This window comes from Mesoplodon mirus (assembly GCF_964341445.2).
Source record: "Mesoplodon mirus genome assembly, chromosome: 4".
NCBI classification, from domain to species: Eukaryota; Metazoa; Chordata; class Mammalia; order Artiodactyla; family Ziphiidae; genus Mesoplodon; species Mesoplodon mirus.
Genome location: NC_138979.1, coordinates 25,885,056 through 25,902,368, shown reverse-complemented (window position 1 = coordinate 25,902,368; position 17,313 = coordinate 25,885,056). Strand labels below are relative to the sequence as shown.

Sequence of the window (17,313 nt, the reverse complement as noted above, 5' to 3'; positions counted from 1 at the left end):
GCCTCTTCTGTCTCTCTGCCTGGAGCCCGAGTGGGACCTCTCCTCCGTGCCCCGTGGACAGAGGCCCAGGGCTGCCAATCGCCCCCTCCCCGGCAGCGCTGGGGGACGGGATGAGGAAGGAGCAGGCTGCAGCCCTCTGGTTGAAGTAATTCTCTCCCCTCCAGCTGCTCGGGCTATAGCTGCCCGTTGAACGTGACTTGAGAGGCTGGCACCAGGCCCCCCTCCGCTCCTAGAAACTGCCCCAGGACTGGAAAAAGGCTGTTATCTGACATCGCGCACCTTCGCCAACCGTCGAGCATCGAGTTCAAGCTGGTCCGCCTTCTGCCTACCAGGCACCCCCGCGGGCCCACCTGGATGCTCATCTCGGGCCATCTCCAGGTGTGATGCTCAGCCCTCGGCTTTTCACCCAATTGTCAGAGAAAACACGTGGAAGCTGTGATGATGGGGAAGGGGGGGAAGGGCAGGCGATTCCCCGAGGTCGACGCTGCAGATACAGGCAAATGAGGTGTAGGGTGGAGCCCTCGCCCCCACTTTCTTCCTGCTCCTCTCCTGTTTCCAGGGCCTGTACTCAGTGCCCTCCAGGCAAGGGACAGGGGCGGGGGGCACCTTCGCACAGAGTCTCTGCCCCAAAGGAACGTGTGGCCCAAGACAGCCAGCAATGAAACCCACACGGGACAAACGTCACAAACCACAGGGATAGACGAATAGCCAGCAGGTGATGTTTCTGCAGCGTCAAAGGTACATGCCTCTTACAGGGCAGCAGAGGTAGCTGGAAACCCAGCACAGCCTTCACGCGGTCCGGGGACCGGCAGGCCTGAGTCAGGTGTGTTCCCTCAGACCTATGCACGCCTGATCCCAGCGGGCAGCACACTCACCCAAAACAAAGGAAAATGACACACAGGCAAGTAAATACACATTCCCGCACCTCCCATCTGAGAGCAACTGGGCAGAGTCCCTGCAACACGAAATGATGTTTGCCTGCACAGCAGGGGCGTGAAACAATCTTTTCCACAAGAGGAAACTATTTCTGCAGTCATTCTCTGCTGCTCTAACTTACAGGCTAGGTCCTCCGGGGCTGGATCTCTGAGAACTTCCCAGTGAGTTTCTTTGTTGCAGTAACAAACAAGTGCAGCTGTTGGCATATGCCTGCTGAACAGCATGGGTCCAAGGGATGGGAAATAAGGTGCTGAAATCAGAACAGTGAAAAGTGACACCCTAACCCGGCAATGCCGGCACCTTGAGCCTCCCTCCTCTGCAGCAGCCAGGCTGGCTCCCCAACCTGGGAAGCTGTTCCCCCCTCCCTCCCCATCTCTCTCTTTCCCTCTGTCTAGTGACCTCCTACTCATCCTGAATCAGGCTTGTTTTGCCCCGTGTACAGCAACCCAAAATGCTGAGACGCCAAGGTTTACAGCAAAGAGAGGGATTTTTCGCAAGGCAGCCAGGCGAGGAGATAGGAAAACAAATCTCAAATCCGGCTCCCCAAAGGCAAGCGGCCAGGGCATTTAAGGGATGAGGACTAAAGAAGCAGGGTGGGCTGAGGCATGGGGAGCGCGGAGAGAGCTGATTGGGAAAAGGTGTGATGATAGTCGTTCTGCGCAGGGGTAACTAAGCTCAGGCCTCTGCACGTTCAAAAGGTCACCCACCACGTGGACACGTGCATCTGCCCAGTTGAAGGGTCAGTGGTCCCACCCAGTTTTAACCAGCTCAGTTCGAACTGGACACAGCTGACTCTTGCTCAGCTGAACTAGACGCAGCTGACTCCAACTTTCTGGAAAAAAACTGGAGCAAACATCTTATTGTTTAGGCTCCATGCTGCCTGGAGAACAAGCAAGTTTTTTGTAGCAACAATTAAAACCACCTTGATTAGTAAAGGCTGGTGCGATGGAGTTAGTTAATGATCACCCTCGGTTTTGATCCTTCAGACCCAGCTAGGCCTCCCCTGTTGCAGGCAGCCGCCCCTGACACCCCTGTAGACCCATCCCCCCGCTGCGTCCCCAGGGCACCGGGGGTCTGTGGCTGCCCCTGTGACATTTAACACTTTCCAGTGTGAGCATCACCTTCTCTACTCGTCTGTAAGATTACTGGTCTTTGTGTCCTACCCACCAGTTCTCCTGACGTAGAGAAAGTGCTCAGACGAGTTTGCTAAAGGAACCAGGAAGGCTAAAGTATCTCAGCTTTGCCTCAGCAAGAGTCAGTGTTACAGGAAACGATCTGGTTGAAGACTTCCAGCCCCGTGACGGTCCTGTGGCAGCCAGGCCTCAGTGAGCCCCTATCCTGGAATTCAGACCTTCTCCAGCCCCTTCCCGCAATGCATCCGAGCTGGTCTGCATGACCAACAGAATAAGATGGACATGACAGCATGTGACTTTAAAGCCACTTCTGCCTTACTCGGTCCTGGAGAGAGCCAGACACTATGCTGTGAGGACACTCACGCTGGCCTGTGGAGAGGCCCGCGGGCAGAGGAACTGACGCCTCGTGCCCACAGCCAACACCAGCTTGCCCACCGCGTGCGGGAGACACGGGGTGGGGGGCAGACCTCGCGCCCCAAGCCAAGCCTTTGGATGATGCAGCCTCAGCCGCTGGCTTCTTGACTGCAACGTCATCAAAGATGCTGGGCCAGAACCACTCTTTAATTTGCTCCTGGAGAAATCGTGAGATTGTGTGTGTTGATGAAGGTTTTGAAGCCGAGGGTGACGGCCACTTAAGTCCATTGCACCTGTACCTGCCCTCACCTATGAAGCTCACTTTCATTGCTGCCACGAAAGACTTGAACATCCTCCACATGTCACGGAGCCCAAACAATAAGATGTTTGCCCGAGCTGTTTTCCAGGAACTTGGAGTCAGCTGTGTCTAGTTCAAGCCCCAGCCACCTAAGGCTGCTTAGGACCACTGACCCTCCGACTGGGCATGCACAAGTATCTGCTTGGTAACCTTTTGTCATCAGGAGCCCAAAACGCCACCTTCAGAACTGCTAACTCCTCCATCTTCTGAACCAGCTCCCGTGGAAAAGCCTGCAGCTTAACACCTGCTCAGAACAACAATGAAACTCACCTTTTTCTTATTTCCAATCACCTTTCCGCCACGCCCCATGCCTCAGACCACGCTGCTTCCTTACCCGATAAATACCCCAGGCCCTCGCCTTCAGGGAGGTAGATTTGAGCTTTTTTTCTCCGGTCTCCTCGCCTGGCTGTCTCTGCCCTTTCTCGGCTGCAAACCTCAGTGCCTCGGTGTCTGGCTGCTACGCAAACTGAGCCTGGTTTAGTAACAGTTTTTATGGAATTTCTTATCGTAGTGATAGGTAAGTACAGACCCTGATAGCGGGTTGGAGCTGTCATGGGGAGATTTGGGGACAGCCCGGTCCGAGGGGGCTCATAGGCCCTGGGGTTTAGGACCAAACCAGAGAGAGCAAGTTAGTGCAAACCTCAGGAAGAGAAACCAAGGCTCATCTCCCGGGGCCCCAAACAGGGGAGTAGGTCATAAACATCAACCAGACGTAGCTGTGGTCTAAGGCCTGCTGCCCTCTGTCCCTGAATCCTACATCCCACTGGACAAGGCAAACAAGCTGACCTTGAAAGCCCCAGTCTTACTCAATCTCTTGACTTTACAGCGGAGGACTGACTTGTCCGCGGGGTTGAGAGCTGCGCCCCGTTCCTCTGACTCCAGCCGAGCTGCTCCGGGCTGCACTTCCCCACGGACTGGCTTCAAGGCTGACCGCCTCCCTCACCCACGCCTCACCTGCCCCTGCCTACTGGACAGGACGGTAGTCACTCCCCCAACGGCCTGTCCTTCACGCTTCTGGTGGCTCTTGCACCTCATTGCGGAGGTAACTCAACATCCAGCCTGGGTGGTGTCTGCAATCTCCCCCAGGTTCTATCTGGTGTTCCCCAAGGGACCCCTTAAACTCAGCTACACAGCTTCCCACCCACCCCCAGGCCCGGGCAGGACCCTCGCCACCCAGTCCCTGGAGACGTCCTTTCTTCAGTCTCTGGAGAGACCCTTTCCTCCGAAGCAGGGCTGTCTCCCAGGCTCTGCAGCCATGTCACCATCGTGCTGGGAGGCCCAGCAGGAGACTGAGATGCAGAGGAGAGCCTGCACGGCAGTCTCAGGAAGGCTCTCTCTCTCTCTGTACCTCCACACTACACTTCCATCCAGACTTCTGTGTACACTAGAAGCTTCCAGCAGTGACTTGGCTGAGTCCCTGGCTTCAGAGCTTGGGCAGGTTTACCAGATGACCTGCCGGCTGTCACCTATTCATTCGTATTGAGAACATTTTCTGGATGCCTTCCGAACTCCCTCCTGGAGTTACTGAACCAGCCCTTCGTTCTCCGCCTCCCCTGGACCTGAAGAACAAGCCCTCTCTCTTCTCTCCTCACTTCAGGCCAAACAGTGCCCATCCCCCTCCCAGCCCCTGCTTCTCCACCTCCCTTTGGGTTGGATGGAAACCTACAGGTCACGAGGTAGGAAGTGGTTCCTGGTGCTCTTCTTGATGAGCAAAAACAAGTTCTGAGACCTCGGGGAGTTTTTGCAAAGCTTTGGAAATGAATCAGAAGTTTTGAAAGCTGAATCTTTAGAAAGGTCCCCTCGTGGCTGCAGCCAGATTTTGGCCCCTGGCTTGAGTCCTGAGCTCCCTCTGGTCTTGAGAAAGGGTCAGGAGGTGCCTGTGCTGTGCCCCCTCCCCAGAGGGAGAGCCAAGGTAGGCAGGCTGGCTGCACCTGCAGGAGCTCGAGGCCCAGGGCTCCTCTGCCTCCACCTGTGCCTGCCCTGCCCCCGGCTCCCCCGGAAGAGTCTGTGTAGGTGAAGTTCTCTCCCGCATCCCTCATTGTCACTTATCCTCTGTCTCTCTCATTCTCCAAGGCACTCACACACCATCCCCCCACCCATCTTTCCCTCTTGGGACTCGGCTCAAGCCCACCCCTTCCGTGGCCTCAGCCCATCCTCAGTATAATGGAAGGTTTGGAGCACATCCGTGTCTCCAAGGCCCAGTCATTTAGAGCCACAGTCACAATTCTGCTTTTTTTTAACCATTCTCTACCCATTATTCTTTAATCGACACATTCTGCATTTAGTAAATGTATTTAAAAGATGGTGATTATAAGTGGAAAACCAGCTTCCCTCGCTATAACCAGAAGGAAACAATAACAATCAGCATCCTGAAAGCAACACGGTAAGTCCTGCCCGAGACACTCTTGCCTGGAAAGGGAGGTCACCTCTCTCCTTTGTTACTCTCTGCCAGGTTAAGTCCTAAAATCATCTCAGGTACCATCAGGCCCCAAACTTTGGTCAACAACGGATTCCCTTTCAGATCTACCAGTTTAGGACTTCCCTGGTAGTCCCGTGGTTAAGACTCCACGCTTCCACTGCAGGGGGTGCGGGTTCGATCCCTGGTCAGGGAACTAAGATTCCACGTGCCACACAGCGTGGCCAAAAAATTAAAAGAAAAAATCTACCAGTTACTTTTCTGTTTCTTCCTCCCCTCTCTTCCACACCCCCCCCCAGTAATAATCATAACACATGCAAACACAATCCTCTGGTCTAAAAATGCATATGCCAAAAAAGTGTTTTTGTTTTTTCGCTTTTTTTGCTAGTACCAGCCACGGAGCAAGACACCAGCATTGTCTGGGGAGCGATAACAGGCTGTGTTTCCAATATCTCTGCCCACTGGCCCTGACAGATACCGTGGTGGTTCCTGCCAGGAAATCCCCTCTGCCTCATGGAAAACCCAGAGGAGGAAGTGGAGCCCCGAGGACTGTTCAGGCTCCACCCCAAGTTGTCGGAGTGAAACCAGACCATCTTCTCGGGCCCGGAAGCCCACGGGCTCTGCACATACTTGCAGGGACCCGGGAGCCTGCGACAAGACACACACACAACCGAGGCCCCGTGCGGTTGCCTCTGCACCATGTTTTACCAGATCTGAGCTGGTTTGGAGTCCAACTACCACTTGATAAAACCCACAGAGGAAGAGCTGTTGCTACCTCCATTTTGTAAACGAGAAAACCAGGGCCAAAGCTCTGCCAGAGATCTAACAAGGTCAGCTTCGCTCCCCTACCCACAGTGGGCATGAGTAAGTCCTCACCAAATGTATTGCCCTTCCTTCTAGAACCCCGAGGCCACTCGTGGGTTCTGAGGAGCTGCAGGGGGAGAGCCTGGGTCGGCCTCTGCCCTGGTGCCCCCAGCCCGCCCCGCCATGCCCACAGACTTCCTTGGGCCTCCTGTCCTGGTGACGGGGAGCCCTGTCCTGCCTTCTCTCCCATCAGGGACCGTGACCCCCGTCCTTGCCTGGGGCATAGCCCCAGGGAACAGCTGGGCCCCAGTTACAGGGTTGGGTCCTCGCGTCAAAGACCACCTGCCACCCAACCCCTCTGCCCAGGGCAAACAGGGCTCGGCCTTGGGTGGGGGGGGTGAAGACCACCACCCCCAGCCCTTCTCAAACCCCTGGCTCTCATTTCCAGGGCCTGGCGTGTGGCTGCCCCACAGCCTGGGAGGCTTCTGTCCTCCCCACTGCAGTGGCCTCGCAGTGGAGCATCTTCGAGAATCTCGCATCCGATGCCTCCCAACTTTTCTCTCACCCCGGACCCCTGTTACTCCCCAAACTGTGTTTTTACCAAACAAACCACAGTTGCTGCATCATTTGTTTTCCAGATGTGATCAAGGATGGGCGGAGCTGCTCAGACGTCCCTAAGCATCAGGAGAACCTTGCTGGCTCTGCTGGGTGATGCCCTGGAGAGCCTGGGAGCTCCTTCCTCGACCTGCATTTGTGAGCAAGTGCTGGACACTTTTTACCCACTTATATTTGTCTCTTGTAGCTGCTGGAACAAGTGACCGCAAGCCTGGTGGCTCTGTACTCACAGAGCTGGAGGCCAGGTGTCTGTGGGCAGGCGGGGCTGGTCCCTGGCATGAGGCTCCGGGGAGAGTCTCCTCCTCGCCTCTCGGGGTGCTGGTGGCTGTTAGCATCCTCGGCACACCTGGCTTGTAGCAGCAACCCTTCCATCCCTGGCCTTCCCCACTCTGTCCAGGGTCTGTTTCCCAGAGAAAAATTCACACATCGTTAGAGTTCAACACATAAATCTGGGGGGGGGGACACAAAATGCAGCCCGTAACACTCAGTATTTCCAGTAAAACAAGGATCTTTAGACCCACCTTCGTAAACGATTCCCAAACTACAGAACCGTTGAACTTCAGAAACGGGAGGAACATCAACGTCCATCCAGCCCAGGACCCACGGGATGGGTGAGACTCCTCCACGGTCCTTCCCAAATGTTTCCCGAGCATCTTTGGGAACGCCTCTGTCCCCCGTCTCCCGAGGCAGCCCCAGACCCCTCAGGTGGCCCTGAGGTCTGGGAGCGTCGTCCTGCAGAGCTACCGTCCGGCTCCCCACCCAACCTCACCCCCTGTCCCCAGCACACATGCCGGCCCTGGGGCCGCTTGGAGCAGGTCCAAATCCCTTTCCAGGGGCGGCTCTTCAGCTGTACAGCAGCCACTGTTTGGGTCTTCCTGCTCCGGGCTGAACGCCCCCCTGCAGTGTCTTCCTCGTCACCCTTCTCTGGGCAGTTTCCAGTCCATCTCTACCCTTCACTGAGAAGTGAGGAGCCCGGAAATGAAAGCGATGGCCGTGTCCATGCTGTTCATCCATCCTATGAAATCAGCCCCACCGCTGGGATAACAGCAGTGAGCAGGACACATGGAGTCCAGTGGTCCTGACGCTCATGTTCCAGCTGGCGGGGGCGGGGGGGGGGGCGGGGAGGAATGGTGGGTGCAGAGGGACAAGCAAGGGCCAGAGCAGAGCCTGCTCCCTGGAGTGGAAGCACGACCGTCAATAGTGAGGCAGGCGCTCTGGGCTGAGATCCAATGACAAGGATAGCAGCTCAGGCAAAGTCCCTAAGGTAGCAGAGCCCCCCTCCTGCGCACCCCCTTCCTAAAGGCCCCACCGGTTCCTTTCTCTCTCCAGACTTCAGGTGCCTCTGAAGCAGGGCCAGCCCAGGGGCAGCTCAGCCAGTGCGGGGCCACCCAAGGTCATCGCCCTGGGAAGGAGGCTCCTCCTTAAAGACAGAGATTCCAGAATTTCAGTGGCTTCAAGGAGAGAGGATTATATAGCAGTATAGGCAGCCCACACTTCTCTGGACAAGCACGGGGTCCGGGTGTTTGGTGCCCTCCCCAAAGGTATGAGGCTGCTTCTGAGCAGGATGAACCATGAGCCCAAAGGTGGGCACAGAGGGTGCCTAAAAGGGAGGCTCTGCAGCCCCGGCTCCAGTGAACCCCGAACTCTCCCCGGGCCTGAAATGCCCACTACCCACGTGGTCTTCAAAGTCCTGGACACTGAGAGACCCAGCTGAGACGTCATGTCCAGCTGCCTCTGCCCCTGGCAGGATGAGTCCCCATTCCAGGGGGTACCAGCTCCCCAACAGCGATCGTCTGTGCCCGCGTTGGTCCCCGATACAGGGAGCTTTCAAAGTGGAGGCTTTCTTGCATCACCAGCGCCTGACACTGTGTCAGGAAATAACGGTGAAGGAAGAAAAGAGGGAAGGAGGGGAAGATGCAAGGACAGAGGAATCCCTGAGCTCCAGCAAGAGCCCGGCTCTCGGGGGGAGTGTCGGCTCCTGTTTGCACACTCGGGCGGCTCCCATCTCCCCCTGAGCCTGCTGTGACCTTCCCCCCATCCTCACAGGCCCACGGGGAGGCATGGGGCTCAAGGAAACACCGTGGAAGGAATGAATGAGTGAGTGAATGTCACCGCCATCACCACCACGCTGTCGTGACCCCACGGGTCTGGATGCAGGAAAACCAGACTCCTCGAGAGCACTGGCACCCCCTCCCCGAGAACTGACTTCCGTCTGAGCCAAAGGTCAGAAAGGCGGGGGCTCCATGTTGGTTCTTGGGGGCAAAGCAGGTGGGGGGACATGGGTCACCCAGCAGAGCACCGTCTGTTCCCAAAGTGACTCAGACTGGATTTGGGCGACAGCAGCCTCCCAGTGTGGGCTGCAGAGCCTGTGCTTGCCGCCCCGCTCGGCCACCCAGCACTGCGCCCCCTGCCCAGCGGGCCAGAGGAGGCTCAGGCCTGGGGCACTGGGCAGAACCGTGGCTTCGGGGCAGGTTAAGGGCTTCATGCTCTTCTTGGCTTCTCAACCTTGGCCACACAAGCCCCTGGGAGCATGAAGCAGGTGGCTTAGCCTGGGACCCCTGGACCAAGGAGAGGGTGAGAGCATCATGGAGGGGGAGGCCCACACGTGGCCTTTCTCAAAAGCTCTCCAGTGCTTTAGTTGGCAACCAGGAGCGAGAATCACAGCTTATAACGTAAGGCTCCGGCTGGAACGGCAGAGGTGACGCAGGAAGCCCGTGCTGGCGCGCTAGGGCGGGGTCATCTGAGTGGGAAAGAGACCCAAGCGCCCGAGATAGCAAACAGCGGCAGGTGAGCAAGACAGAGCTTGCAGAGGCACTCGGGCCCTTTCCCAAGTTGTGGTAATGCCAGAGCAGAGCACAGGAGGGGCAGGTGAGGTCACCTGTGCTGGGCAATGCCGGGGGAGGGGGGTGGGGAGGCAGGCCCTGGTTTCCCAGGCATGGGCTGCTCCCTCCGGAGCGTGACCACCCAGCAGAGTCCTGGTGACGGGGAGGGGTAGAGCAGCCGTATTCATGACCCCGGAACTCAGAACCCGAACAGGTTCACAGAAAATGGGGCTGGATAATTTATCTAGATTGTTCCTGAGAATCTAGGGCATAGCCTGTATCTATTGAGAACATACTCTTAACAACTTTTTTTGGGGGGGGGTTGGGGTACTGTGAAGAGAGAAGCATTGATCTGAAATCTTATCAATTGGTACAAGTGGCCTGACATCTAAATCATTGTCTGTCCTACCAGTTACCTGCCCTGGAATCTATTTCCCTCCTACACCGAGAGGGAAAGAACTTTGTGATGGTTGACTTTAATGTGTCATCTTGGCTGGGCTAAACGATGCCCAGAGAGCTGGGGAAACAGTGTTAATGGGTGTGTGTGTGAGGGTGTGTCCAGCAGCCGTGAGCATGTGACCAGCTTCAGCAGATTTCTCTCCCCATTGTGGGTAGGCATTATCCAATCCACTGAGGGTCCCAAACAGAACAAAAAGGGAGAGGAAGGGCAAGTTCACTCCCTGGTTTGAGCTGAGACATCCACCTTCTCCTGCCCTCAGACACGGGTCTGGTTTGAGCCTTCAGACTAAGATCAGGATTTACCCTGTCAGCTCCCGAGGTTCAGGCTTTGGTTTGGACTGAACTATGTCCCCAGGTCTCCTGGGTCTCCACCCACAGCACGCAGGTCCTGAGGCTTCTCCGCCTCCTCCGTAATGCATGAGCTGATTCCTATAACAAATCTCCTTGTGTCTCTACAGACCCTACCGGTTCTGTGGCTCTGTTTCTCTGGAGAACCCGAATACAGAACAGCTGGGATGTTATGATCCTATGCAGACTGTCTTCATGGTTCTTAGAAGCCGGGGCATAAGGTGCCCTCTCTCTCCAGTCACACATCTTCCCGTCGAGTGTGAAGTTGTAGAGATTTCTTTTCACCCCATCGGCAGCACGGGAGCCACCTCCTCCCTGCAGAGGTCATGCCTCACGTGGGAGGGAGCCTGCCAGGTCTCCTGGCATCTAGTGCAGATGGTGGGAGGGTTTGTGCTAAACCAACCCCAATCCAGAAACCCACACGCCCTGAGCTCAATGGGTTTACAATGTAGGGTAAATGTTGATGAGTTTTACTGTGTTATGTGGGGTCCTGAGGAAGGAGACTTGGCCTTGTTCACAAGGAATTACAATACGAGATGCACCTTGAGAGACTCATACTATGAGGGAGATGTTTAGTCATTCACTCCAAGGGTATATGTTAAGGATCCACAATATGCTAGGTCCTATTCGGGAGGGCTTCCTGGAGGAGGAGGCATTTGATATGGCCCTCAGAAGGCCTGTCAGGAACAGATTTAAATTAAGATTTAGAAGATACAGGGGCAATTCAGTGAAGAAAATGTATTATTTAGTATATAGAATTTGAAACATCTGTTTTGACCGGAGGTAGCATAATTCATTAAAATTAATGCCTGGAAGGATTTGGAGGAATTTTTGCTTTAGTTGAGATTAGTTTTGTTTTCACCAAAGTGGTTTCACCCCAACCAGTTCCCGTAAATGTATCAGTTCAGTTCTGCTCAGCCAAATGTCAGTTTTGTGTGTGATTCACATTCCAGGCACTTTGGTATATTTACCAAATACTTAAAACCCATGCAAAAAATATCCCTTTGATGGAGCCAGTTAACAAATCTGTGAATTGAAAGAAGTGACAAAGCAGCAGTCTGTGTTGAAAATCTATTAGAGGAGAGAAACCCACCCCATCTATAATCCTTACACACATCTCTGATTCCAAGGGTTTAACTACTCCGTCTTGAAATGAATTGGTTCCCCTTCCCCAAAATCAGACCCTCCCCCCCACCAAAAAAAAAAAAAAAGACTGTTCATCTCTGTCAGGTTATCGTTCAATGTTTAGGTGAACTGACAGCAACTCAAACAATTTCCAAGCCACAGTCCAACTAAAAACTAAAATATCAAACTAAACAAAACTTCAGAGAAATATTCAGCAAAGGCTAAGAACATCTTATCCAATGTGAATCTCTGTAATCCTAGGAAGTGTCTTTAGAAATAATTTTTTGGGAAATTGGGAAATACCAGCAAGCGGACCATTTGCAGAACTAGTCTCAGCAAATGGATTTTCAGAGAGGTGGCTTTCAGAGCCCCCGGTTTCCTGATGTGGCCTCGAGCCACACTGGCTCCTGGGAGGCTTCTAGCTTGCTCTCCTTATCCTCTCGGCAGGGAAGCTTCAGGACTAGAGGCTGGGTAACCTGGCACACACACACACCCACACCCCACCAAGGTCATCCAGGCCACCTGGAGCCAATGTGAAGCTCTTTTTCTGTCCCCTGCAGTGTCAGGTGTAAAGAGAAAGTCACTAAAACACAGGCCGGCAGATTTAAGAAGACGGTGAAGCCCTGGTCCCCACCAGACCCCTCCCCAGGGCTCCTCCCTCCAAGGGTGGGCCCACCGGGACGCCCCCTGGAAAGCAGCTGTGCAGGTGGAGTCCTGCGGTCCATCAAGGTCTTTCTCTCATCCGAGGCCTGAAATAAGTCACTTTCTCTCCCAGACCCCCAGATTCCCGTTCTGTTCCCCAGGCAATAGATGAAGAGGTATTTCTGCTGCTTTCTTCCTGCCTTGTGGCCCCATTGAACCCTTTTCGGCAACAGCTCGGCAGGGATGAGCCTCAGGGGTCCCGCCTCTCACCCCAACCTGACCCCCACTTCTCTGGGCTGCTGGTGGCTTTACCTCTCTCCTTCCCTCTTTAAGTTCTAACCGTCCATGAAGTGCTTGCATTGTTCTCAGTAGAACATATTTTACACACACGAGAATATGGAGAATAAAATAGCATCCCTGTATTAGCATCCTAGAACCAGGCAGCCTAGGAAACAAAACCTTGAGGCATTGATCGAGAGCCTCCCGGATCCCTCCTCCTCCTCCTCCTCCAGTGGAAGCACTAGTCCTAAACTTGGAGTTTACTGAATAGTGTTTTTAAGGAAAGAAAACCAGTTTTATACTCCACAGACTTGAGCCATTGTCCTCAGAACTTTGGGTCTCATGGGACAGTAAGATGTCAAAATTCAATGTTGGGCACTTGTGGAATTTCCCACACTGCAGAGGAAGTACATAAAAGAAAAAAGAAAACTCACAAAATTATCACCTACCATCATAGTCGCTTCATGAAAGAAAGGACATTTAACACAGAAACTATAGAAAGAGCATATTCTCAGAATTTAAAAAACTGAATATATTAGGTTCGTCAAAACGTCTTTATTTTTCTCGTTTCCACACAGAGCCTGGAACACTTCCTCTTGGACCAGCCTGGCATTTAGGAACCTCTCATTTAGAAACTAACTTCTATGAGCTGTGTCCCTAAGAGGATGGGGACTTTCTTGGGGGGGGGAACCACCCCCATCCAGGATGGGTGCCTGCTGCTGCCGTCCTCCTCCGCTCTGTGCCCCACTTCTTGTCTCCCATCTTATCTCCTCCAGATGCTACAGTCCCTCCCCCACCTCGGAACCCTCAGGGACAGGAGCCTCCTGCCTTTCTTCTCTGTCTTCCCACCCTCCAACCCAGGCCTGAGGAAACGACTTCGGCCAGACCCTGAGTCAGGGCTAGGATGGACGCGGCAGCCCTGTGTGTGGTCACGGGAGACTGAGTGACCCACTGAAACTGTCCCCAAATGGAACAACTTCATCGATACCATTGCTGCACCTGGGTGGCCTGATCCCGCTCCCACTGCACTGGGACAGTGCTGTCACTCACCCGCCCACGTGCCGGAATGAGGCGGGCGGTAAAGGGCCGGGCAGGTACTTGGCAATAACTCCTCAGGTAAGCGGGTTCTGCCTCTCCCCACCCTGCGCTGAGAACCTTTGCCTTGGCTCTGGCTAGGAGAGTTTTTGTTGCTGTTTTTTTGGGGGTTTGTGTTTTGTTGTTGTTGTTTTTCTTTTGGCCGTGCTGCATGGCTTGAAGGATCTTAGTTCCCCGACCAGGTATCAAACCCATACCCTGGGTAATGAAAGCACAGAGTCCTAACCACTGGACTGCCAGGGAATTCCCCGGCTAAGATAGTTTTTAAAAAACACAGAGCAACAGCACAGAAACCCAAGTTCAAATGGCACCTCAGCTTGACATGGGGGGGTGGGTGCTGCAGGCAGACCCTCGTCTCCCATCTCCATGTCTGGACTCCCCCCCAGCTCCTCTATGGGCGCTCCCCAGCCTGGGAGCCACTTCAGAGCCCCCCACCACAGAAAGGCCCTGAGAGGCTGCAGCCAAAAGGTCTGGGGGGCCCCTTCCTCCCTGAGCCGGGTCCTCCTCAGATCTGACTGGGAAACGCCCCCCAGTGCAGCCCCTGCCCTTTACCCATCACAGCACCTCTATCCTTCCCATTCCCGACTGTCCTGCCCTCCTTCAGCTGGGGCAGGGCCGGTCCTCCGGGGCTGCCACCTTTACTGTAGAAGATCCCACGTCTCAAAGGCAGGACGAGCACATGTGTGCGTGCACGTGCTCACACACACACACACACAGGCACGCACGCACTTTTTTCTTTCAACTTGAGCCTGAAGAATAGTTGGCTACATGCAAAGAATGATAAACTTCGTTTGTGGTGCAGGCATGTCCCAGCCCTTGGTCCAGGCTCTGGCCTCAGGTCCTGACCAGAAGCTCAGGAAGACCCTCGGGTCCCCTCTGTCCCCCTCCGTCCCCCTCCGTCCCCCTCCCACCCCGTGGCGCTCGCCAGCCTCCTCGTCCACGGGCATCAGAGGGAGGTCTACTGGCCATGTCCCCCACTAGGGCCAAGTGAAAGAGGGAGAGGCTCAACAGAACCCCACCGTCTGGGGCCCTTGGACACCGCCCCCCCCCCCGTTCAAGCGCAGCGTCACCACCTCGGAGCTCAGATCCCTTTTATTCCAATCACCACATCACTTTGGGGTCCTCACCACAGCCCTGCGAGGTAAGGAGCACCCCCATCGCACGAGTGCATGAGGTCTCGCCGGGCAGAGAGCAGACCCTAGGCCTAGGAGAAGCCAGGGGTCCCCACGGGAGGCCCCTCCCACCCACCACCTAGACTGTCCCTCGGCGTCCCCGCCTCGGAAGCCGGGCCGGACCCCGCAGCAGGCATGGCATCGGGCAAGAGGGGGCGGCGGTCGGGAGGCCTCACTTCGGGCTGAGGACGTGCACGAACTCCTCGTAGCTCACCTGCCCGTCCTGGTCCACGTCAGCTACTTGCATCAGGATGTCCAGCTCCTCCTGGGACACCTCCAGCCGGGTCATGGCCCGCTTGAGCTCATTGATGCTGATGTGGCCATCGCCATCCAGGTCGAAGGCATGGAAGGCTGTTCTCAGGTCATCCGCTCTGGCCCGGGCCTGAACCCCCTTGACTATCACTGCCAGGAATTCCTGGGAGCACATGACACCATCCCCGTCCGCATCCACCCTGGCGATGAAGCCCTTCAGCGCGGCCTCCGACGGGTCCAGGCCCAGCTCCTGCATAACGGCGCTCAGCTCCTGGGTGTCGATGGCACCGTCTTTGTCCTTGTCGAATCTGTCGAAGGCCTCCATGATCTCGGCCACCTGCTCTTTAGACAGCTGCTCAGCCATGTCTCTCGCACCTTCTACGGAGCTTCCTTCTGAGCTTGCTGCCAACCCGCCCAAGGGGCTCACGTCAGAGCTGGGACAAGCGGCGGGACCGAGGCTGTGTCGGTCTGAGGACAGAGCTCCAGCGGCAGCCTTGCCATGGGATGGGAACCCTCTCCTTTTCTGAAAATCCGAGCAAAGGAAGCAGGAAGACTCCCTCCCCACCCCACGTCCTGGGGTGAAATCCTCCTCCTAGGGAGGGACAGCCGGCCACAGACGAGAAATGCAGGAACTGGAGGTGCCGGTCTTCCCAGGAGAGGTGGCAGGCACCCTGGCCTCACCCACTCCCGATGGCCAGCCACGGCACCCCAGAGGTTTTTGCCCATGTGACTCTCACAGGGACCCTGGCCAAGCTGGGGAGGGGGGCTCAAGAGGGCTTCCCCAGTTTTAGAGACAGGGGTGGGAAGGGGAGAGGAGCCTCCCTCAGTGGACGTGGCAGGCCCTGGAGGAGTGGGAGGGCTGTGTCCAGCGTTCCTGTCCTCTCTCGGGGCTGCTGGCCAGCTCTCATCCCATGGGGCGGGGCTGCTGGAGGGCAGATGGTGGTAGAATTGAGTGGGATTCTCCCAGAAAGGCACTGCGGGCGTCATCACTCTCCAGCCCGGCGTGGCTGGCAGATCCTTGGGCGGGGATGCGGCTGCCTGCCTTTAGCTTCGGGAAAGCGGGGAGCCGGCTGCATGCAGAGCCTGGTGCATAGGTGGTGCTGAGACTCGCTTATGAACTGAATTGTTCAAAGTGTGATTTCAGAGCTGAGGGGGAGGCTTTGTGTCCCTGCAGAATACTCCTCCTCTAGCTCCCCAGTTTCTCTGATTCCGTTCTGTTAAGACCAGGGTTCTCTACAGAGACACCAGGAAGGAGGGGACCCTTCATTTACAATCCCAGAGGGGTCCTGCCTGGGAGCTGCGGGAAGCCTGGAAAGCACTGGGCTGGAGTAGGCAGCCCCTGAAGATGCCAGGGGGTAGGAGGATGTAGAATCCGGTGGCTGAAGCTGTGAACTTGGCCTGGCTCGTGGGTTTACTAAGTCAGCCCTAAGCACAGAAACCTGTTTAGGAAACTCCTTGGACCCACGGTCTTACCTGTTTCATCTCTTCCCACTGCTCTGCATAGCAGAGTTTAGATCAAGAGCTCGGGTCGTGGGGACCCTGCAGGAGGAGGGGCATCCCCTTCCTGGAGGATGTTGAGTCCCCTGCAGCTGTGACAGGACGGGTGACCCCCTCCAAGGCGGCTGGGTGAGCCCTTGGGGCGGGAGAGACTTCATGCGCAGTAGCCGTGTGTCTGTGTGAGAGTCACGTGTGTGCATGCGTGTGTGCAGGCCTCTAGAGCCAGCGCGAGGGCGGGTGGCTTCAGCTTCCCAGGGCCCTGACCCGGGAACACACGCCACCGCGTCCACTGCTGTTTGGGTTTTGTGGGTGAAACACCGAGGAAACAGCAGGACAGGTCTTGGAGGCTCCTCTGCCTCCCCCGACTTGCAGGGACCTGCCTGTCCCTCCCCCTGTGCCAGTCTCCCCGGGGACAGCCCTGCCCTGCCCTTGCCCAGGGAGATCCACCCCGGGAAGCGAGAGAGGACACCGCGTGGGAGTCGCTGTCATCCCGCAAGACCACCCCTGGCTCCGCGCCCTTCTTCAGGGGCAGTAGAGACGGCGGGTGATCGGGCTGCCCTCCCAGGAGCCCTGCTGGGCCCACACCCTGAACACAGCACTCCCACCGAGGCCACAAAGCAGGTGGTTGATCACGGGCTTTGGACCTGGGAAGCTGTGGGTACAGGGCTGGCTCCCCACAAGCCTGAGGCGGGTAACTTCGCCTCCCCTGTGGTAGATGTCGGGTCCTGTTTCCCACTAGCCGTCTCATGGTTCCCAGGCTCACCCACCCTTATTGTTATCCTGCGTCTGAGCACCACCGCCCTGGGTCCCTTGAGCATCTTGCTTCCAAAGCCTGTATATAAGCCACAGATACATTTCCAGGTCTCTTCTTGGACAGATGTTTAATTATTAAAACCATCTACATATTTGCAATGATTATCCATCATTGCAATTTTCCCAACCGCTGTGGTTCACGGTCTCACCAATCCAGACACCCTTTACCTCTCACCCCTAACTCGAATCTCAG

At 55.8% G+C, this 17,313-nt stretch overlaps 1 protein-coding gene across 1 annotated transcript; it reads right to left on the bottom strand.

Annotated features, from left to right (window-relative positions):
• Positions 1 to 14,730: 14,730 nt before the first annotated feature.
• Positions 14,731 to 15,311, bottom strand: LOC309803282 (calmodulin-like; the record flags this gene model as incomplete). The annotated part of the gene is given in 2 exon segments (XM_082619294.1): positions 14,731 to 15,251; positions 15,254 to 15,311. Coding segments are annotated over 2 exon segments (579 nt in total).
• Between the last annotated feature and the right edge of the window lie 2,002 nt (positions 15,312 to 17,313).